Here is a 19,749-nt window from a genome sequence, read left to right as displayed (position 1 = left end):
TGCTCAGAAGAACCGTGACTCTGGGTAACGTGCATGACATTGTGGCTGGCTTTGCACAAATGGGTTTCTCTAACTGCAGAGGGGCGATAGACGGGACGCATATTCCAATTCTGGCACCAGTCCACCTAGCCTCTGAGTATGTTAATCGGAAGGGGTATTTCTTTATGGTTCTCCAGGCACTTGTGGATCACCGTGGGCATTTCATTGACATTAACACAGGCTGGCCCGGAAAGGTGCATGACGCATGCATCTTTCGGAACACTGGCCTGTTCAGGAAGCTGCAAGCCGGGACTTTCTTCCCAGACCAGAAGCTCACCGTAGGGGAAGTCGAAATGCCCATTGTGATCCTTGGAGACCCCGCTTCCCTTTAATGCCACGGCTCATGAAACCCAACACAGGTAGCCTTGATAGCAGCAAGAAGTGGTTCAACAACAGGCTGAGTCGGTGCAGGATGACTGTGGAGTGTGCTTTTGGCCGTTTAAAGGGCCGCTGGTGATGTCTGTATGGGAAGCTGGACCTGGCCGATGACAACATCTCCACGGTCATATCCGCGTGTTGTACCCTCCATAACATTTGTGAAGGGAAGGATGAAAGATTCACTCAGGCAAGGAACTCGGAGGTTCTACAACTGGAAGCTGAATTTGAACAGCCAGAGAGCAGGGCTATTAGAGGGGTCCAGCGTGGGGCTGCAAGGATTAGGGATGCCTTGAGGGAGAAATTTGAGGCTGAAAGCCACCAGTAATGTCTGGTGCCCTGCACAGGAGTGCGGAGAGGTGGTTCCAATGTTATTAGGAATCTGTTTGCTACACTGACTTGCCGTGCCTGTTGCTTTCCTGGGCTAAGGTATCTTTTACTTAATGCAATAATAAAGAATGTTTTCAAAGCCAAAAAATTCATTTATTGAAAAGAAACACAACTGCTTGGGAAACAGAAAGGGAAAGGGGGTCGGGTGGGGAATGGTTCAATCACAGATTTGTGTATGTCCTGTTATCATACTCAGCCTTCCTGTCTGGAGTGCTGTGCAATGAGTGCTGCACTTCAGGCTGGCTAAAATGCATGGTGATGGGGGTTGAGTGCAGTGGGTAAGGGTCGGAGTTTTCAGGGCTGGGTGGTGAAGCTACAGGTGTTGGAGGCAGCTGGTGGCGATAAGAACCCGGATGTGGGGGAAAGTGGGTTGGAGGTGACATGGGGGCACAAGGGAAAGAGTTTTGGGACAAGGGCTGTGGGGGGGGGGGCGCGGTAGTGCTCCGCCTGCATTGCTTCGAGCGCCTGTATCGAGTCTGCTTGGCGCTCCATAATGCTTTGCAGCTGCTCTGTGCTTTGGTGCCGGTGATCCACATTCTGCTGGCGGACCCTCCTTTCACTTTCCCACCACTCTTGCGCTTTTTGATTTTCATTAAGGACTGCTGCATTACTTCATGCAGCATGTCCTCTTTGCTTCTACGTGGCCTCTTCCTAATTCTTTGGAGTCTTTCGGCTGGTGATAACAAGGACGGCTGAGATCTCAAGGTTGCATCTGTAAAGGCAAAATGCAACACTTAACAGAGGCAGCATTGTTCACACCAGACAGAGCAATAATTCCCCCATACTTAAAGACAAGAACAGTCTACACAATAGCAGAATTTGCCCATCCCAAAGCGAGCGCACATTACCCACAGGAGCCCCAAAATGGTGAGTAAGCACACGGGCAAGGGGTACTGATTGTTTCAGGGCCATACTGTCCTCTGGGTTTCTGTGCCTTGGGGAGAGCTAACAGCTGCACGGGGCCCCTATACTGAACACGGGGCCCCTATACTGAACACTGTCCCCACATTTTCCACAGGAGTTCATCCTGGAAGATATCTCGCTGCTGAGGGTGATCTGGGAAGCAAGGGAGGGTCTTCTACTACAATGCGGCTTCTGCCCTGGCCCATATGCAGCTTGCCTGTGTGCAGCAATGGTCCCCCCACCCCTCACGGCACAGTGGCGTGGACATGTTAGCCTGACTGGGATTAGGAGCACAGTAGTTCTCCCAAGGAACCTGCGCAAGCGCATTGCCCAGCTTCTTCATGAGACCTTTGAAGAGATCACTGAGGCCGATTACCACAATGTGAGAGAGCACATCAATGGCCTATTCTGCATCTAGGCATGCATGCAGCCTTAACCCTCCTCGCCCCAAGAGCCCGCACCGAAGAACTTCCTTCCCAAAATAAAAGCCATTACCGGGCACCTCCTCTGGTGTTTGGGGAAGAACAATCATTGGCCGCTGCAACTGGCTACCTTCCTCCTAGCTTGAGAACATTTCCTGGCTGGATGCATCTAGGGATGCCGGGCTGTCTCCTGCCTCCTCAGCAGCCTTGCTCCCGCTTTCCTCCTCCTCCTCCTGCCTCATTGAACTGGGCTCTGAAGTGTCCATGGTGGTACTCGGAGTGGAGGTGAGGTCGCCCCCAAGTACTGCGTCCAGCTCTTTGTAGAAACGGCAGGTCACGGGGGCAGCACCGAAGCAGTTGTTTGCCTCACAGGCTTTGTGGTAGGCATTCTGCAGCTCCTTCACTTTAACCCTGCACTGCAGTGCATCCCGGTCATGGCCCCTTTCCATCATGTCCCTTGATAGCTGCCTGAAGGTATGGTAATTCCTACGGCTGGAGCGCAGCTGGAACTGGACAGCTTCCTCCCCCCAAACACTGATGAGGTCCAGCACCTTGCCATTGCTCCATACTGGGGATTGCCTGGTGCGTGGAGGCATGGTCACCTGGAAAGATTCACTGAGAGCACTCCACGCCTTGCTGAGCAAACAGGAAGGGGATTTTCAAAATTCCCAGAGAATTTAAAGGGTGGGTCTCACGGTTGGTCACCAGAGGGCAGAGCAATAGAGTTCAAAGTGATGACCAGAGTGGCTAGAACAGGCATTGTGGGACACTTCTGGAGGCTGATCAGAGCCAATCAGAGTGTATTAACATACCAGAGTGTCCACATTGGCGCTGTGGTGCTCCAGCCGGGGCGCAGCAAACGTTATTCCAGTCGCCGAAGTGGAGTACCAGGAGCGCTCCAGCCGCGGAGTCCGGACGCTCTACGTGCCTTGCCAGTGTGGACGCATCGTGAGTTAGGGCGCCCGGGGCTGCTCTAATTCGCAAGTGTAGCCATGCCCTTTTGACTCAGCAGTTGAGGGGAAAAGAGGGTGGGTTGTGGAACACTCACAGACAACATATCAACAACTGCTGTTATGTACAGATAGGTAACTTCCCTTTCTGCTTTGAGTGGTTGTCTGTATGTGTTCCACTCCTAGTGACTCGGAAGCACTAGTCAGTCAATGGTGGGGGGTACTTGGAGTCTAACTAAATAAAGATTGCGGGTAAGTCCTGCCAAAACCACATCAGATCAATATCCGTCTATGACAGAATGCTTGTGAAGTTAGGTATGGTCTTCCGGATATTTGTTTTTTATGTCTGTCAGCTATAGGACTATTCTAAAAGAAGCTGCAGCTGCGTGTGCTCTGGCAGAGGGTGCTTTACTCTTCCCAGGATGTTTTAGATTTATCACACATCCTAATGCAATCTGACACCCACAGGCGACACGTTATGGCTGGGGGGAGGAGGGAGAGGCATGCAGGATCACGTGCCCCGCCAGATTTCTGCCAGGGTTTGCTGGCCCCAATAGGTCACATGGTGCGGCCGGGCCCCCCTCCCTGCGTGTTCCACAGGTTGACTGTGCACTGTGTGAAGAAGTACTTCATTTGGTTTGTTTTAAACCTGCTGCCTATTAATTTCATTGGGTGACCCCTGGATATTGTGGTATGTGAAGGGGTAAATAACACTTCCTTATTCACTTTCTCCACACTTATTGACCTCTATCAATCCCTCTTTAGTCATCTCTTCTGTAACTTGAACAGTCCCAGTCTTATTAATTTCTCCTGATATGGAAGCTGTTCCATACCCCTAATCATCTTTGTTGCCCTTCTCTGTACTTTTTCTGATTCTAATATATCATTTTTGAGATGGGGTGATCAGAACTATACACGGTATTCAATGTGTGGGTGTACCATGAATTTATATAGTGGCATTATGATATTTACTGTCTTATTATCTATCCCTTTCCTAATGGTTCCTAACCTACTGTTAGCTTTTTTGACTGCTGTTGCACATTGAGCAGATGCTTTCAGAGAACTATCCATGATGGCTCTAAGATCTCTTGCTTAAGTGGTCATGACGCTGGCAGACCAGGTGCCAGCTCATGTCAAGGCTCCTAGGCCTCACTGAACACTGACAAATGCATAGCTGGAAGCCAGTCCGGCTCACCTGTGTGTTTGTATTGTTAAAATAGATATTAGAGTTATAAGAATGTGTTTGGACTTTATGAAATGCTTGTGAGTTGTTGCGTATGTTAATCTCACTTATAATATCTATATCTCATTGTCACACTGTCTAGAGTGGTTCATGACTGTGAATGCCTACCTCTGGGCAGAGATTAAAAAACAGGGCAGACACCCCAAACTGGTGGTGTGTTTTATTAGATTTCACCAACCCAGTAACAAATGTGAACTTTTGCATCACTATAACAGTCTTATCATGGAGTCACAGACAATCCCCTTAGAAGTCCTATCTTGCCACTGGACTTAGGGGTAAATGGTCTCTTACACCAAAAATCACACTATATTCAGGTTGCTTCCAGTCCTAAGAGACCAGTCATTTACCCCTAGATCTTACACCAAAGCTAACACCTGTAGTTTTATTACAGGATTGGCTATCTAAAGGTTTATTACCCTTTGTTTCCTATCTTTTAACTAGTTGCTGATACAGGAGACCTTCCCTCTTATCCCATGACTCCTTACTTTGCTTCAGAGCCTTTGGTGATGGATCTTGACAAAAGTTTTCTGAAAGGCCTAGTACATTATATCCACTGGATCACCCATGTCCATGTTTATCACCCTCAAGAATTCTAATAGATTGAGGCATGATTTTCCCTTTACAAAAGCCATGCTGACTCTTTCTCAATGCACCATGTTCCTCTATGTGCCTGATAATTCTGTTCTTTACTATAGTTTCAACCAATTTGCCTGGTACTGAAGTTAGGCTCACTGGCCTGTAATTGCCAGGATTGCCTCCGGAGCCTTTTAAAAAAGATCAGCATTACATTAGCTATCCTCCAGTCATCTGGTACAGAGGCTGATTTTAAGCAATAGGTTACATACCACAGTTAGTAGTTCTGCAATTTCACATTTGAGTTCTTTCAGAACTCTTGGGTGAATACCATCTGGTCCTGGTGACTTATTACTGCTTAAATTATTAGCTAGTTCTAAAACTTTCTCTATTGCCATCTTAATCTGGGATAGTTCTTCAGATTTGTCACCTAAAAATAATGGGTCAGGTGTGGGAATCTCCCTCACATCCTTTGCAATGAAACCTGATGCAAAGAATTGTTTAGCTACTCTACAATGGCCTTAAGTGCTTCTTTAGTAACTCAATCATCCAGTAGCCCCACTGATTGTTTGGCAGGCTTCCTGCTTCTGATCTACTTAAAAAAAATTGCTGTTAGTTGTCATCTTTTGCTAACTGCTCTTCAAATTCTTTTTACTAGGGGCTGAGGAGGAAAATCCTCCTTCCTCCTGCAGTGGTAGAGCAGTCCTTAGTGGAGTTTGGAAGCAGTGCATTGGAGAAGGCTTCCAGACTGGTACTGAGGATGCCTTTGGTACAAACATCTGTGACTCCTATGAAGCCAGCATAAAAGATTCAGGAAAAGTAGAGGTGGCTAAATCCTCGGGTGCCATAAAGCTCGGCAACAATTGTTGGGGTGCTGAGACAAACCATGACCCCATTGGTACTGGAGTTGGTGGCACGCAGGTGATATGTGCCAAAAGCATTCTTGATGAGGTAGATGTGCTACCTATCAGTTCTGGGAATCCCCTGAGCGATCCCAAAGGGGCTGGATGCCACCAGTTCCAAGCGCCCAGCTGCTAAGTCCTTTCAGACACCAGAGGGGTGACAGATTGGCTTTGTGCTGCCTTTTTAGCAGAAGTACAGGAGATTTATCCCTTTTTCTTTTAGGATCATCCTTACATAGAGATCCATTCCGACACACCTGTGCAGGGATTTACCCCTCTCTCGGAACGAAATGAAGGAACAACCAGCAAGGTAGAAGGGGAGTCCTTCAGGGAGTCCTTGGAGGCTGAATAAACAGCTGCTGGGGTGCTCTTATTTGAAAAGTGCTGAGGACTAGATGGATCCTGCCTCCTTCCAGGTTCTGAGGCAGGCCTCACTTATTTGTCCAGGAGACACAGTTTTAATCTGCTAAATCCACGGATGCTAGTTCTTTCAGTAAAATCTCTACAAGAACTGCATTTGTCCTTAACATGCCCCTGTCTGAGGCAAAATAAATACATTGAATGTTCATTGCTGAGGGGTTTAACCACCTCAGATAATGAACAATATTTAAGCCCGGGAGACTTCTGGCCCCACATGGAGCTAATTCCTGGTACTGGATGAGGAAAACGAAGAGAGAAATGTTCACCTTAATTAAAACCAAATGTACACAACATTATCAACCAGTTACAAAAAACTTAATGAGGAGAACTGCAAGTGCAAGAGACTGGATGCTGCTAATTGGCTCCATCTCATAGCCAGGTGGGAAGATCAAACTGAGGGTTGGTTAGTTGCTTTGCCCCCGTTATGCTCTTGGATGGGGGATTCCAGGGCAGGAAGGGTGTAGTCATGACCCGGTGGACATGGCTGGCTAAAGCGTTCCAATCTCCAGCACACTTGGTGCATGGGCACCAGAAGTGGAATACACACAAAGTGCTTGAAGAATTTCAGGTGCTAAAACAAACTATTTTAAAAATGAATGGGGTTTTATTTTAGGTTTCTAATGTAAAAAGTCTTTTTGTTTATCATTTTCTGAAACTGACAAATTAACCATTGTAAAGGGGCTTGTGTGTGCAAATATAACTTTTTTAAATCTCTTCATTGTTCTGTATCCAGATATGTGAACAGGCGTATTAGTGGACAGGGTGAATTAAGGGTAAATAGTGGGAGAAGAGAGTGGAATCCATCACAACTTTGAGTCTTCCCCAAAAATGTTAGGCTCCGGTCTCCAGGACGGACTCTTCCTCTTAGCTCACTTTCTCCACCCCATTCTATTCCTCTTCCCCCAAGGTTGAACATTAGGAATGCATTGTCATCTTTACGTTTTGAATTTCCAGGCTTTCCATGGTATATCACACAACCTAAAGTTAAACTTCCAGTTTTTCTATTTACTAATGGCATATGCAGGTGTTTTCAAATCTGCATCTATCCAACCTACAATCCAATAAAGGCCACTTTCCCACTGTTATGTGCTCTCACACACTCCTCAATAACACAAGTATTTCTTTCCCTGAGGATAATGATGCTGCCTCTCTAGGCAGATAGTGCTATAGGAGGCACAGAAATTAAAATAATAAGAATTAAAATGCAAAAATAACTTTTAGTGTACAGTGATTCAAAGGCTAAAAATAGTAAATGGCAGATTTTTTTTTATTATATACAAAAGCAATATATGACAAACACAACTAAACTTTTTTTGTAGCTGTGATATTGTCATTCTTATTTCAGAGATGTAGCAGTAACAATTCATGAGTATCTTCAATGGATTCATAGAGTCCAAGGTGAGAAGAGATCATTGGGACCTCCCATATAACACAGCCAACCATAGAACTCCCCAAAATAATTCCCAGAGCACAGCTTTTAGAAAAACACCCAATCTTGATTTAAAAATTGTCAGTGATGGAGAATCCACCATGACCCTGGGTTTTCTCTCTGACTGGTGAAGTATCAATTTACAGCCAATAAAAAAGAAATATTCCTTTTTTCAGGGTAATATCAAACTCTGCATTTCCCTGCTGCAGACAGTTAACTGAACAATGCTTTAGCTGTATCTATATTTTTGAAGGGCAATATTGACTATCATTAATTTTATGATTCTTGAGAATACTTGTACCATAGCTCAGCATGAGAAGTGCAGCCAAATGTCATACTACAGAGACAATCTGATTGCCTTGGGGGTCAGGGAGGAATTTTTCTCTTGGGATAAAGCATTGCACAATCAGTCAGGTGCATAATGGGTTATTTTTCTGTAAATAATTGGGTATGAGCCATTGCTAGAGTCATAATATGAGACCATTAAGTCTAGTCTGGTATCACAAAAGAACACTGGGCTTGCAATGTAGTGGCTTACATTTTAGGTGAGCAAAGTCATGTACAGCGCATTTGGTATGTAATTCGGTGTTTATTGTGCATTAACTAGATACCTCTCCTGCTCTTTCCCTGCCCCCACCCCCTCAACTAGAACTGCAGGGACTTGGGGGGTTATTTTAATCCAAGCTAGTTGCTAGTTTAATGTCAAATCCAACCCATTGGTAAAGTCTTTTAAGGCCTCTCTCTGTCCTACCTCTGCTGCAGTTCCACTTGTGCCCCTTGTGCTGAATCAACACTTCTGGAAGCAGCACTGGGTCCAGAGCGACTGAGCAGAGGCTGGCAAGTGAGCAAGACAAGAGCCTCATGGCAGTGCTGACAGAGGTAGGATGGACACTTATTAAAACCTTATGTATGGAAAAACAGCTTGGGGACAGAAATAGAAGGTAAGAGGGGAGTTCCCATGATTCTATAACCCATCCCAGGTTGAAGCCAAGTAAACTTTGAGTGGAGTCCTTGGAGTTACAGATAAGGGAATATGGGTCATACTGAGTATTCTAATCATACTTGTAGGTCCTCAATCTATTTGTCCTCCTGGAATTGGACTGAGACCTAAGAAATTCACTCCACCTTGGCCACCAAACAGTCATTTGGTTGGTAAAAAATTTCAGTCCTCGGTCACTTGCTCTGGATGTGAAGCAGAAATGCTCTGTATTCTATTTCCCCACAGTCACTCAGCCCTCAAAAAGTGTGTGTGTGTGTAATGTCTAGAGATGAGGATACAATAGGAGAACAGATGATTATATAGGACATGGCACACAGCCTGCTCTTGCTGGAATGGGGCTCCTTGCTGCTATCAAGCATACAGGCAGCTAACTCCACCATTGCTCTGCCAATGCTTCTGTACACCAGCATTTATATATATATATAGCAATGACCCTCCTTTACTTGCGGAACCCTTTAGAGAAGGTATCTGGGGTGATTCTCATGATGTGTTTATGGGACATCATTATTTGACAATGGTGACAGTTAGGAGAAGGCAGTTATAGTGAAATGTCTAAAGCTATCGCCTTATGTTCTAAGGTGCTTCTTAGGGAAAAGAATGGACAATGAAGAGGTATGCCTGGGGTGCAGAGAGGTACAAAATCTCTGGCTTTGATTGAATAGTTAACATGCACACCACCTCCTCCTCCTCCTCCTCCTCCTTGTCCCAAACAAACATGAGCAGCCCAGGAAAACTGACTGGTACTAATGCTTATGTACACTGACAATAGGAGGCAAATGGAGATTACTCATATATAAATATCTGGGGATACTGCCATTGTACTAGTAAGACAGCACCAAAAATCAGTAACACAAACAGTAGCCTTACTATTAAAACAGTAATACAGTATTGGTCACACAAGGAGTGTGGAGGGCTGGGGTGTGGAGCACCGGAGGGGTTGGGGTGTGGAGCACCGGAGGGGTTGGGGTGTGGAGCACCAGAGGGGTTGGCGTGTGGAGGTATGTCCCAGTCTGGATACCAACTGGAGTAACCTAGAAAACAAAAAGGAGATAATGTATTTATCAAGCCATGTGATATGTAGCAGACTCTAAGTAATTCAAGTAACAATATAAGATTGTGATACGTACTTTTCAATGTCTCACGTTCTGGATTTTCTGATGAGAGATGAGAAAGAAATGTAAATATGGCTATCGTTCAGCTTTATTTATTAATGAAAAATGGATAGCCCATTGGTGCTGATGATATTCTGAATAACAGTCTAGGATTTGTGTGTTCTCCCTGCCTGGACAGCAGGTAATACTTAATGATCCTCCTCAATTTTATAAGAGTGTTAAAGTACTAAGATCAACAACTGCAAATTTCTACAGAGACTTGTTCAGTTAGAATGTGGTCATCACCCACTTTCAGCCAAAGTGGCAGAAACTTGAGCCAGATCACTCAGCAAATCATATAAAGCAGGGGTTCTCAAACTGGGGGTCGGAACTCCGGGGGTCAAGAGGTTATACCTGGGGGATTGTGAGGTGTCAGCCTCCACCCCAAACCCCACTTTGCCTCCAGCATTTATAATTGTGTTTGTGTTTTTAATTTATTAGGGGGGGTCGCACTCAGCGGCTTGCTATGTGAAAGGGGTCACCAGTACAAAAGTTCAAGAACCACTGATATAAAGCAACCCATGATGTGAAAGGCACAAGAGAAGAGCAGCAAATGCCATTTAGATGACTAACTCACTGACTGCGTCTGCACTCACACCCCAGGTAGATTTCCAAATGTCCTACAAAAATGACTCGTGTCAACAAAACTGTATCCCCAGCTGAGGGGTATTTAAATGTTTGGCACTGACTGTGAACTGATTTTTTAAAAAAATGGTGGAAGATGCAGTAAATAAAATTGGTATCACAGAGATGAGGGAAACCGCAAAAGAAAAGGTGGGGTTTATTGTTTTAAAAAGGTCATGGCTTTACATAACTTTAAAAAGTGCAATAAGGACAGACATTTGTGCTGAAAACCCCCACTGGGCAGGATGTGGGGGAAGCATTTAGCACAGAAACAATTTTCATTAATGGCTGAATCCTGCAAATGGATCTGCCTGGGCGTAACCCATGGAAGTCAGACATACTCCATATCAGAACGGTGGATATATTTGCAGGATCTAGCCTTAAACGTTTGAAAATTCTTTTCACATTCTGTGAAATGTTTCTGGTAATCCCTTGATGCATTAGTCTGTGACATCAGATGCCATGGATTGCAAAACATGCCAGCAGGATTTCACAGCCAGGAAACAAAATCTAAAGGTTTAAGTATTTGTGTGGTTGGAGCACTCCTGAGCCTGGTTAGTGGGGCTATTCATTCTAAAAATAGATATTTTCATTTTATGTATTGGAATTTGTCCTTTAAGCGTCTCTGCACTTACTGAAAATATCACTGATGTTAAAGATGGTTCCTGACTTCAGTGGGATGCTACATAGTAGTAAGGGTCTGTGTTGCAGACCCCTTTGCAGGATCAGGCTTTATTGCTATTTTTCAGAAATCACAGAGGTTCTTCATTGTTGGCTTTCCTGTTCCATGTCACTTCTGAATTCAGATGTAACTATTCTAGGAAAAGTACTCCAGCTGATGGAATAATGTCAATAACTCATTTAACCTGGTACAGCTTGAATACCTGCCATATTTCCCCTGCCAATTATGCGACTTTGCTCTCCATAGAACGCCCTTGCACTTACCACAGAGCTTGTCCACACACTTTTCATCACTGCAGTCACTACATGCTGCTCCTGTTTTATAAGGCTGTGTCGGAGAATTCCCACTGAAAAGCAGAAAAATGTTGTTTAATCCTTTGGGGGAAGAATTTAAATACATCATGTGATTTGAACTGTTACAATCACATAAGAGTATTCTGGAAGAAAAAAAAAAGCCATGGACCCAGAAATATGTCACTTTCTAAAACAATTGATTTTTATTTTTCAAATTTCTTTTGGTCCAGACTACGAATCTCTCACTCACATTGGACGCTACTCACATGACTCATCCTATTTAAATGACTGGGACTTCCTAGAGAGCAATGTGCTATTCAGGGTCTGGGAATCTGGCTCTGCATTATTATAACCTGTTTTATTTAAAGAATTTATACCACAATTCTGGAAGACAGTAACTTGAGGGTATTTCTTTAATGGAAATGATCTTATTTCTGGAGTTTGAATTTACAGTAGCTGCAAAGTTTGAGTGGGGCTGTAGCAGGATTGCAGTGCTAGCCTGGTGGAGAACTGCTCCCTTTCCCCCAATTTTGGCTGGTTTTGGGTTACAATTCACTTTAGTATTGAATGCAGGGGCAATGAAACATGTTATCCTTATTGTATGAGTAAAGGGCATCAGCATTGTACTTAGCATGCCCTGATTGACTGGGTCACCTTACACTGAACCTCACTTGCTAAGAAGTGGGTAGGGATGCCAAATCCCAGTGAAAATGAGAGGGACAATGACAGGTGTTCTCAGCTGATGATGTGCACTCTACCCAAGGGTCTTATATACACCATTTGACCCTCCCCTCACCAATCCAGTGTTTAAAGACAGAAATGACCAGACTCGATTGAAAGTCCTTGTTTCTGTTCAGTGGTTACTACGGCTGACATCCTTGATGAGCTGGTCTAGTGGCTTAGTCTTATGTCTGGTGTGGGAACAGTGTTGTGGTGAAAGACAACAGAGGCAGCAGCTGAGAGGTTCCCTGCTACCCAGTGAAATCTCTAAGAGCAGGGCTGGCCCTCAGAATGCAGCAGCAGTGAGCCGCAAGTGAGCAGCAAGCGGAGGCAGAAGTGAGCAGTGGTGGAGATAACAGTGGCAGCAGCAGCAGAGTGCACCTGCAGAGATGACCACATTGGTAGAGGTGGTAGCAGCAGGCTCCCTTTTCAGGGGTGGGATGCGTGAACCCACGTGAAAGCACCTCTGAATTCTGGGTCCTTTAAGAACTCCCAACTATGAGTGGGATGAGAGTAAAAACGGAGTGATTTTAAGATGGTAAGAATATTTAGTCTGTTTAAAACTCTGGTTTTGCTTATCTGTTTTTATCAACACTTAATTATTATCAATGTCTAAAACAGCTGGGAAAAAGGAGAACTATGCTGAAAATTCAATGCTCCCACTCATTCATAGGTCCGAGAGAGCTACCGATACACAGCTGAGATCTCCAACAAATCTTCCAGCAAAATCAAAGAAGCACAAATGTGACATTCCTGAGATTTGAGTTGAAGCAGAATCTGCTCTCCCCACAGCTTTTCAATTAAACATACAAAACTCAGTAACTTTGTTACATTATCAAGACGTTAAAAGGGGCACAAACCCCATTTTAAAAAATCCCTTGCGGGTTATCTTTAAGATACTAACTTTTTTTGCATTAAAAATATTTGTGAAGGGCCCCCTTTTGTACACATTTTAGCATGTTGACAGCAATGAGACTTACATAGTTGTGCAGATCTTGGTACAACTGGAACTACATTAGGCAGGTGTTAGGCAGAAATAGAGAGCAAGTATGGAGGAAATAAGAAGTCTCCCAGGAAGTGAGCTTTTGTTGGCTGTTAGCAGATTATTAAGGAGCATTAAGGACTGTATCTGTTTTGGTGTACTAGTAATGGGTGAACCTAAAATGGTTTTGTGGGGAAGTAACTTTTTTTTTTTTTTAATTGGTTCTTTAGTGGTTTTAACCAGAAGTACAATAGAATAGTCAGACTGAAACAATAACAAAAAACCATTATTACTGGGTTGCTAGCCAACATGTACTAAAGTGAGGGGCAGTATCTATCTCTTGCCTTCCTGTAATAAAGACCCAGTAAGTAATCAAACTGGAAATACAGAATAGCCACAGAACTTACTGTGCCTCTTTTTCGCTTGAGGACCTAGTTATATAAAAGATATCCCTCCTGAGTGGATTCATTTCATGCCCAGCATAGGTGTGATTGGGTGGTATGTTTTTATTAGAAAATGGTCACGCTTACCCCTTGTCAGAAAAGCTGTAACACTGGCTAGTTTGCAATTTGCCAACTTGTACTAAAACGAGTGCACTGTTTGACCCTCATGGAGAGGGACACAGTGAAGCTCTAGTTGGCAATTTGTATTTCAAACTGGTTTACTTCCTGACTCCCCGGGTGCAGTTTTTATACCTTCTGCATCTGCATAACCTCTAATCAGTTTTTTGAAAGGGCTATTTTGCAGACTCTGAGCAGGGGAGGAGATGATGGGCATATCCTTTCATGCCTCCATACCAAAGGTCTATGGCAACTGTTCCTCAGGTCAAGGAAACCTGGGCGCAGCTCTCTGGCTGGACCACTCCAAACATCAACCAGAGTGGAATTGATCACCTGCTCTTGGATCTTTTAAAATAACATCAACTTACGCTGGTGCATAGTTGCAAACAAAATGTGCTCCATTGGTGAGTCCTTTGAAACCTGTAACTCTAGGACAGAACTGAACTGCACAGCCAACTTTGTAACTTCTGGCCCAAACAACCTAAAAGGAAAACCAAAATACATTAAACTTTTCCAGGACTACCCAGAGACTGCTGCAATTATGATATTCAACAAGAAATAAGTAATTGAGGGTGTGTGTTTTGTAACAGCAGCTACAGAAGCATTAGTTACAGCCTATGGAGCCATTTAGATGAAGAATTCCTGTATTTACTATTTGGTTTGTGATTGTGTAATATTGGAATCTTTCTTAGACTCTAGGGTGACCAGATGTCCCGATTTTATGGGGACAGTCCCGATATTTGGGCCTTTGTCTTATATAGGTGCCTATTACCCCCCACCCCTGTCCCCATTTTTCATACTTACTATCTGGTCACCCTACTTAGACTCAGATCATCCCCTTCCTGCAGAAAAATCCCCCAGGGCTTGTGAGGACAGGGGAGAAAAAACTAAATATCCTCTCACTGAGTTCTCCCTAGACCAGTCTGTCAGAGCATGCCTCCTTCCCCCTCCATGGCAGGTTCAATGCCAGAACCAGCCATCTCATGGATTTCTCCCTGAGAGGCAGAGGAATATCTGCATGGAGGTGCTGTGTCTCCACACCAAAACCAAGGGCAGTGGGTCTCTTCCTGCACAGCACCCTCCTGACTCTGTTCCTTTTTCTTTGTTTAGCACAAAGTTCTCCTAACCCACACTTTGTAAATCACAATTTTGTAAGTGATTTAGGCAAAATATGTGCCTTTTTCTCTTCAAAGACCTGTAGAAGGCAAAATGTGTGTGTGTGTGTGTGTCTTTTTCTCTTCAAAGACCACAACTCATTTGAAATTAAGATGGAGGAAACAAAAGAATCACCTGGGTGTAATGGCCACACATTCTTGTACAATAGCGGGTCTCAAAAGTGTAGTCTGTGACTTCATTATACCAATCGCTGATAGCTGCACTCTCAGAGAAGAGAGAGAGAGAGCCAGTCCAGATGTTTTCTCCAACTGGAGTAAAGTTAGGGTGCACTTTTCCTGGTATTTTAAGGTAGCCATTATGATCAAAGTGGCATCGCTTTGCCCATGCTTTGGCACTCTTAGCTAAAGCAGAGTCCCAGGACTGCAGAATGAAAAAGACACGAAAATTACTTAAAATGCAATGACTTGCACAAACTCAAACCTCTTTAACAGAAACTTTTCTCTTAATCCTTCCTGCCTTCCAGGCCTGTGATCTTGGACTCTTCTCTGCTTGTCTCCCTGCCCCACATCTAGTCTTTCCTAAAATCCTGTCACTCGTTCCCTTTCACTACAAAATCCACTCTTTCCTGCCTGTCCCTCATATATTGAAAGACATTTAATATTTGTGCACTCATATCTGATGTGCTGTCAAGCTATGACAATCTGAATGGGAGAAATTCTAAGTGTCTTATTGAAACACGCTGCAAATTCTGTCCTCCATAACTGAACTAATTTAAGGTAGCTTTTAAACAGCGAGGGCTCAGTCATGAGCTCAGCTGTGCACCTGCACAGGGATTAGGGAGCATAAGAAGCCCCTTTACTTTCCCAAACTAACCACTCATCAGACTGTGTGTGTGGCTGTGACAGGACAGTAGCTGCTGTCACCAGGGGGAGGAGTGGCTGGGCAGGGGCAAGAAGTGGGAAGAGCCTTAATTTTGACACTTCAACATGCTGTCCAGCACACCTGAGCCAGGACAGCAGGGCAAGTAAGCTGTGCCAGTATTACAAGGGCACTCAAAGTCTATTTGGTCCTTGTCTTTCTCCTGAAGCAGCACAACAATGCACTTCCCTCCTGACTCAGGAAGGACTACAAATTGGCAAACCAGTCTTAAATGAAGGACTCTCCTTTCAAATGAGGAATACTTAACAAGTCTGTACCCAGCTGTAATCATTAATTGCCCTTTTTTTTTTTTTTTTTTTTTTTTTTTTTTTTTTTTTGGTATTTACTATGAACTACTAACAACTGGAGTAGCTAAAATATTCACAGAACTAGTGAGAAAAGTACAAGGCAAATGTATTAATTCAACAGCACAATCCAATTTCCATCACAAATAGATGGTGAAGGTCTCCTTACCATGTGACGCATGTTGCTGGCTGGTGGATTCACCTTGGACCGAAAGTTGTTATGAGCATTCACGCACTCCTTAATAAACTGTCTATCTTCTATATCAGGCAAAGTATTTGTCTTATAAGAATAACAGGAACTTAAAAGGTCTAGTAATAGCAGAACACCAAGGAACAATCTGACTTTCATGATTCTCAACTGTTTTTGATTTCTCTCAAAACTTTTTAAGAAGAATCTTTTAGGCGGATATGGTGCTGTTTGCCTCCAACATAGCACTCTGGGGGTGCAGTTTCAAACTGAGTTGTCTCTTCCGCTCTTGTCAGTTTCCTAAGACGAAATCATGCTGATTTTTGCCTGTGTGATAACAGGAAATGAATTGCTTCAGCAGCTTCAACATAAAAGTAAGGGAACTGGTTTGTCACTTCAGTGTTGCTTAATTTAAAAAAAAAAAAAATCAAGTTGCCCTCTGTGGAAGATGCCTTCTTACCTTTATGAGACCACAGTTCAATCCCCTCCTACAAGACCTCATGTCACAGTATCCTTCTTTACAAATGAGGAAATGTGGATGGGATTCCTAGGTCAGCTAATCTTTGGAAATCAAGGAGGCGCTACGTCTCCTCCAGGAGCTTTGTGATGCCGCACTCTGATTTACAGAAGAATCCCATGGGAAGTGCTGGATTTCATGACCCCAACCTCAGAATTTGGTGTGGCTTGTCAGCTTGGGGGTGGTTAGTGCTTAACCAATAGGGCTGTTAGCAGAAATAGCTAATGTTTATGCAGGCCTACCCTTCCAGGTGACTGGAGGAGGGGCACGTATTTACACCAGGCAGTTCTGGAGAAGCCCCCTCTCACTGTGATTGGGAGGGCATAATATTGTGCATTTGGCCCACAGGTTCACTGCTAGGCCTCAGCACTGAGGCAGCACGGAGGCTATGTTGACTTTATTCCCCAGAAATGGTATGGTTGGCTACAGTGTGTATAATGGTCTGGTTGGAGCAGCACCCCATTCTGAACTGTCAGGGAGCCCCAACATGGCCACTGGTCTCCTGGGAGGGGAAGAAGTCTCTATCTCCAGTGCAAACAATATTTGCAAACTCATGGATGACAGGAGAGGTCCTAGAAGACTCTCTTCTCCTTCCCAAAGGCTTTGGCGGCAGGCCACTTTTGGGGGCTACACAGCTCCTCCCACAACACCTGCCTGGACCTTTCCCTCACTGATGGGCTGCTCAGCACCTTCTTCCTTTGACAAATGACTCTTTCTACCCTTCCACACTTCAGACGCTCCACAAACTCAGCCAAGGCCTCTTTAGCTTTAGAGCACCTCTCGAGGGCCGCAGCTTCTCAGGCCCATAGATCCTTCCTTTCAACACGCAGTGGCCGGACATTTGAAACACCACCGTTTCCAGGATGGAATACGCTGCTTCCAGATGTTGGTGCCCAGGAAGAATTCCTGTTACTCTTCCCTGCTACTCTTTTTCTGATTGACTTTCCTTTACTAAGCAGAAACTAGGGACCAGCTGCTGGCTCTTTGCAAATGGACACAATCAGCCTGAGCCACTAGACGCGTCAGAAGATCCCCCACCAAAAGCAATGCTGTGATTCAGATTTGAGCTTACTGCGGCCACAGTACAGAGTACTAACCACTATATGATCACGTCCAGCCACCAAGTGACACAGCAGCTCAGCAGAAAATGCTCAGATCTGCGCTCTTGGGGCGGCCACCTACCTGACCTATGGCCACAGGTATTTCTCAAGTCTCCCCATTACAGTTAAAATTGTAACAAAAGGAAAAAAGACAGAAGGCCAGCCTGCTGCCTCTGCTTTTCTCTCTTCCTCACCCTTTGACCAGCTTCCACCCCGTTTGGCTGGGCGATTGTTCTCATGCCATTGACCAGAGTATTTCCCTTTGTGACCCTGAAACGTGCCCTGACATGCAGGTCTTGAAGTTGGGCCCAGTGGTGGAAGGCAATATAGAGACTTTCAATAGGGCAAGCAGCCGGGGTGGCCTTGTGTGCTAATTGTCTCTCTGGAGGTGAAAATCAACACTGCGGGGTGTGAACAGAAGTTGCCATAGAAGCAGGAGGTGAGGAATGTGCTGGCTGGGTAAGGCATTTCTTTCTCCCCATTTGAAAGGTGTTGTCCTCCCCATTGGGGAAATCGAACGCCGGTCTCCCACGTGGCAGGTGGGGATACTCACCACTGTACTGACAAGGAATGGGGTAGGGCCTTCTACTGCATGGAATTCCAAGAGACCAGCTGTGGCCAGCTTACACCACACCAGGGGCCCCAAAAGGCAGCAACATCCCTTGCTCTCTTCTCCTTCCCAAAGGCTTTGGCTGTAGGCTGCCTTTGGGGGCTACACACCTTCTCCCACAACACCTGCATGGGACCTTTCCTTCAATGACGGGCTGTTCAGCACCTTCTTTCTCTGACAACAATGGTCTCTTTCTACCCTCCCCCTTCCACACTTCAGACCCTCCTCAAAGTCACGCCATCACAAACTTAGCCAAGGCCCCTTTGGCTTTAGAAGCACCTCTTGAGGGCCACAGCTTCTCAGGCCCACAGATCCTTCCTTTCAATACGCAGTGGCCAGACATTCGAAAAACAGCCGTTTCCAGAATGGAATACGCTGCTTCCGGACGTTGGCGCTCAGGAAGAATTCCTGTTACTCTTCCCCATTACTTCCCCGGGATTGACTGACGGTGCCAGGAGTCCCGAGAAGCAGAAGAAGCGTCTTTTTTTGGCTCTAGAAATGTGGAACAACGCTGCATATCACTAATAGAAGCCAGGGCACTTCTTATTGAGGCTGAAGTACTCAGTGCTGAGTCGGAGTGACTAGGCTCCAAGGGAGGGCGAAATGCTGCCTCCATGAGGAGAAACCTAAGCCTGATGTCCCTGTCTTTTTTGGTGCAGGGCCTGAAGTTTCTGCAGATTTTGCAGTACTCCCACATGTGAGCTTCCCCCAGACACTTAAGGCAGCCGCAATGGGGGTCACTGACAGGCATAGGCTTGTGGCATGAAGCACAAAGCTTAAACCCCTGAGACCGAGGCATGCCTCAGCGGGGTTCGCTAATCTAACTACCTAACTCAACAACTAAAATTTAACTACTACGAATAAAATAACTATGCACAATCAAAGAATCAAAGTCCACTGAGAGGAGTACTTGCGGAAAACGCAAGGAAAGCTGAAGTTCCAGTGACCTTCACAGGCAGTAAGAAGGAACCGAGGGGGCTGCGGGTCAGGAGAACCCTTTATATCTGCACTATATGTGTGCAACTCCAGGGGCACCAGAGCCCACCCAACGGATACCACTGAGGGAAATACTTTCCAGTGGTGGTGCTCGGGGCGAGCACACACTAGGGTGACCAGATTAGTCGTATAAAATAGCGGGAGGGGGGGGGAGAAAAAAAGGGGGGGGGGGAGCAAAAAAAAAAAAAAGAGTTTTAAAGAGGCCTGGGGCAGTAGCAGGCCCCGGCCCCGCGCGCTGCCCTCCCAGCGGAGCCTCCCGGCCCACCACGGGCATATGTGGGGCGCGGTGGGTCCAGGCGGGGGCAGCGCGGAGCGGGCAGGGGCCGGGTGGGCGGCAGGGGC

The 19,749-nt window shown here is 45.3% G+C and overlaps 1 protein-coding gene across 1 annotated transcript; it reads right to left on the bottom strand.

Moving 5' to 3' along the window:
• Positions 1-9,429: 9,429 nt before the first annotated feature.
• Positions 9,430-16,346, bottom strand: LOC112115174 (glioma pathogenesis-related protein 1-like). The gene is made up of 6 exons (XM_024212179.2): positions 16,167-16,346; positions 14,949-15,194; positions 14,027-14,139; positions 11,367-11,449; positions 9,774-9,800; positions 9,430-9,677 (listed from the first exon to the last, which is right to left on the bottom strand). Exons 1-6 carry the CDS (start codon positions 16,344-16,346, stop codon positions 9,430-9,432), a joined length of 897 nt encoding a protein of 298 aa, XP_024067947.2.
• Positions 16,347-19,749: the final 3,403 nt, after the last annotated feature.

The sequence above is a fragment of the Terrapene carolina genome, unplaced genomic scaffold (assembly GCF_002925995.2).
Source record: "Terrapene carolina triunguis isolate 2854851 unplaced genomic scaffold, T_m_triunguis-2.0 Scaffold68, whole genome shotgun sequence".
In the NCBI taxonomy this organism is placed as follows: Eukaryota; Metazoa; Chordata; order Testudines; family Emydidae; genus Terrapene; species Terrapene triunguis.
This window is presented reverse-complemented; position numbering and strand designations above follow the sequence as displayed.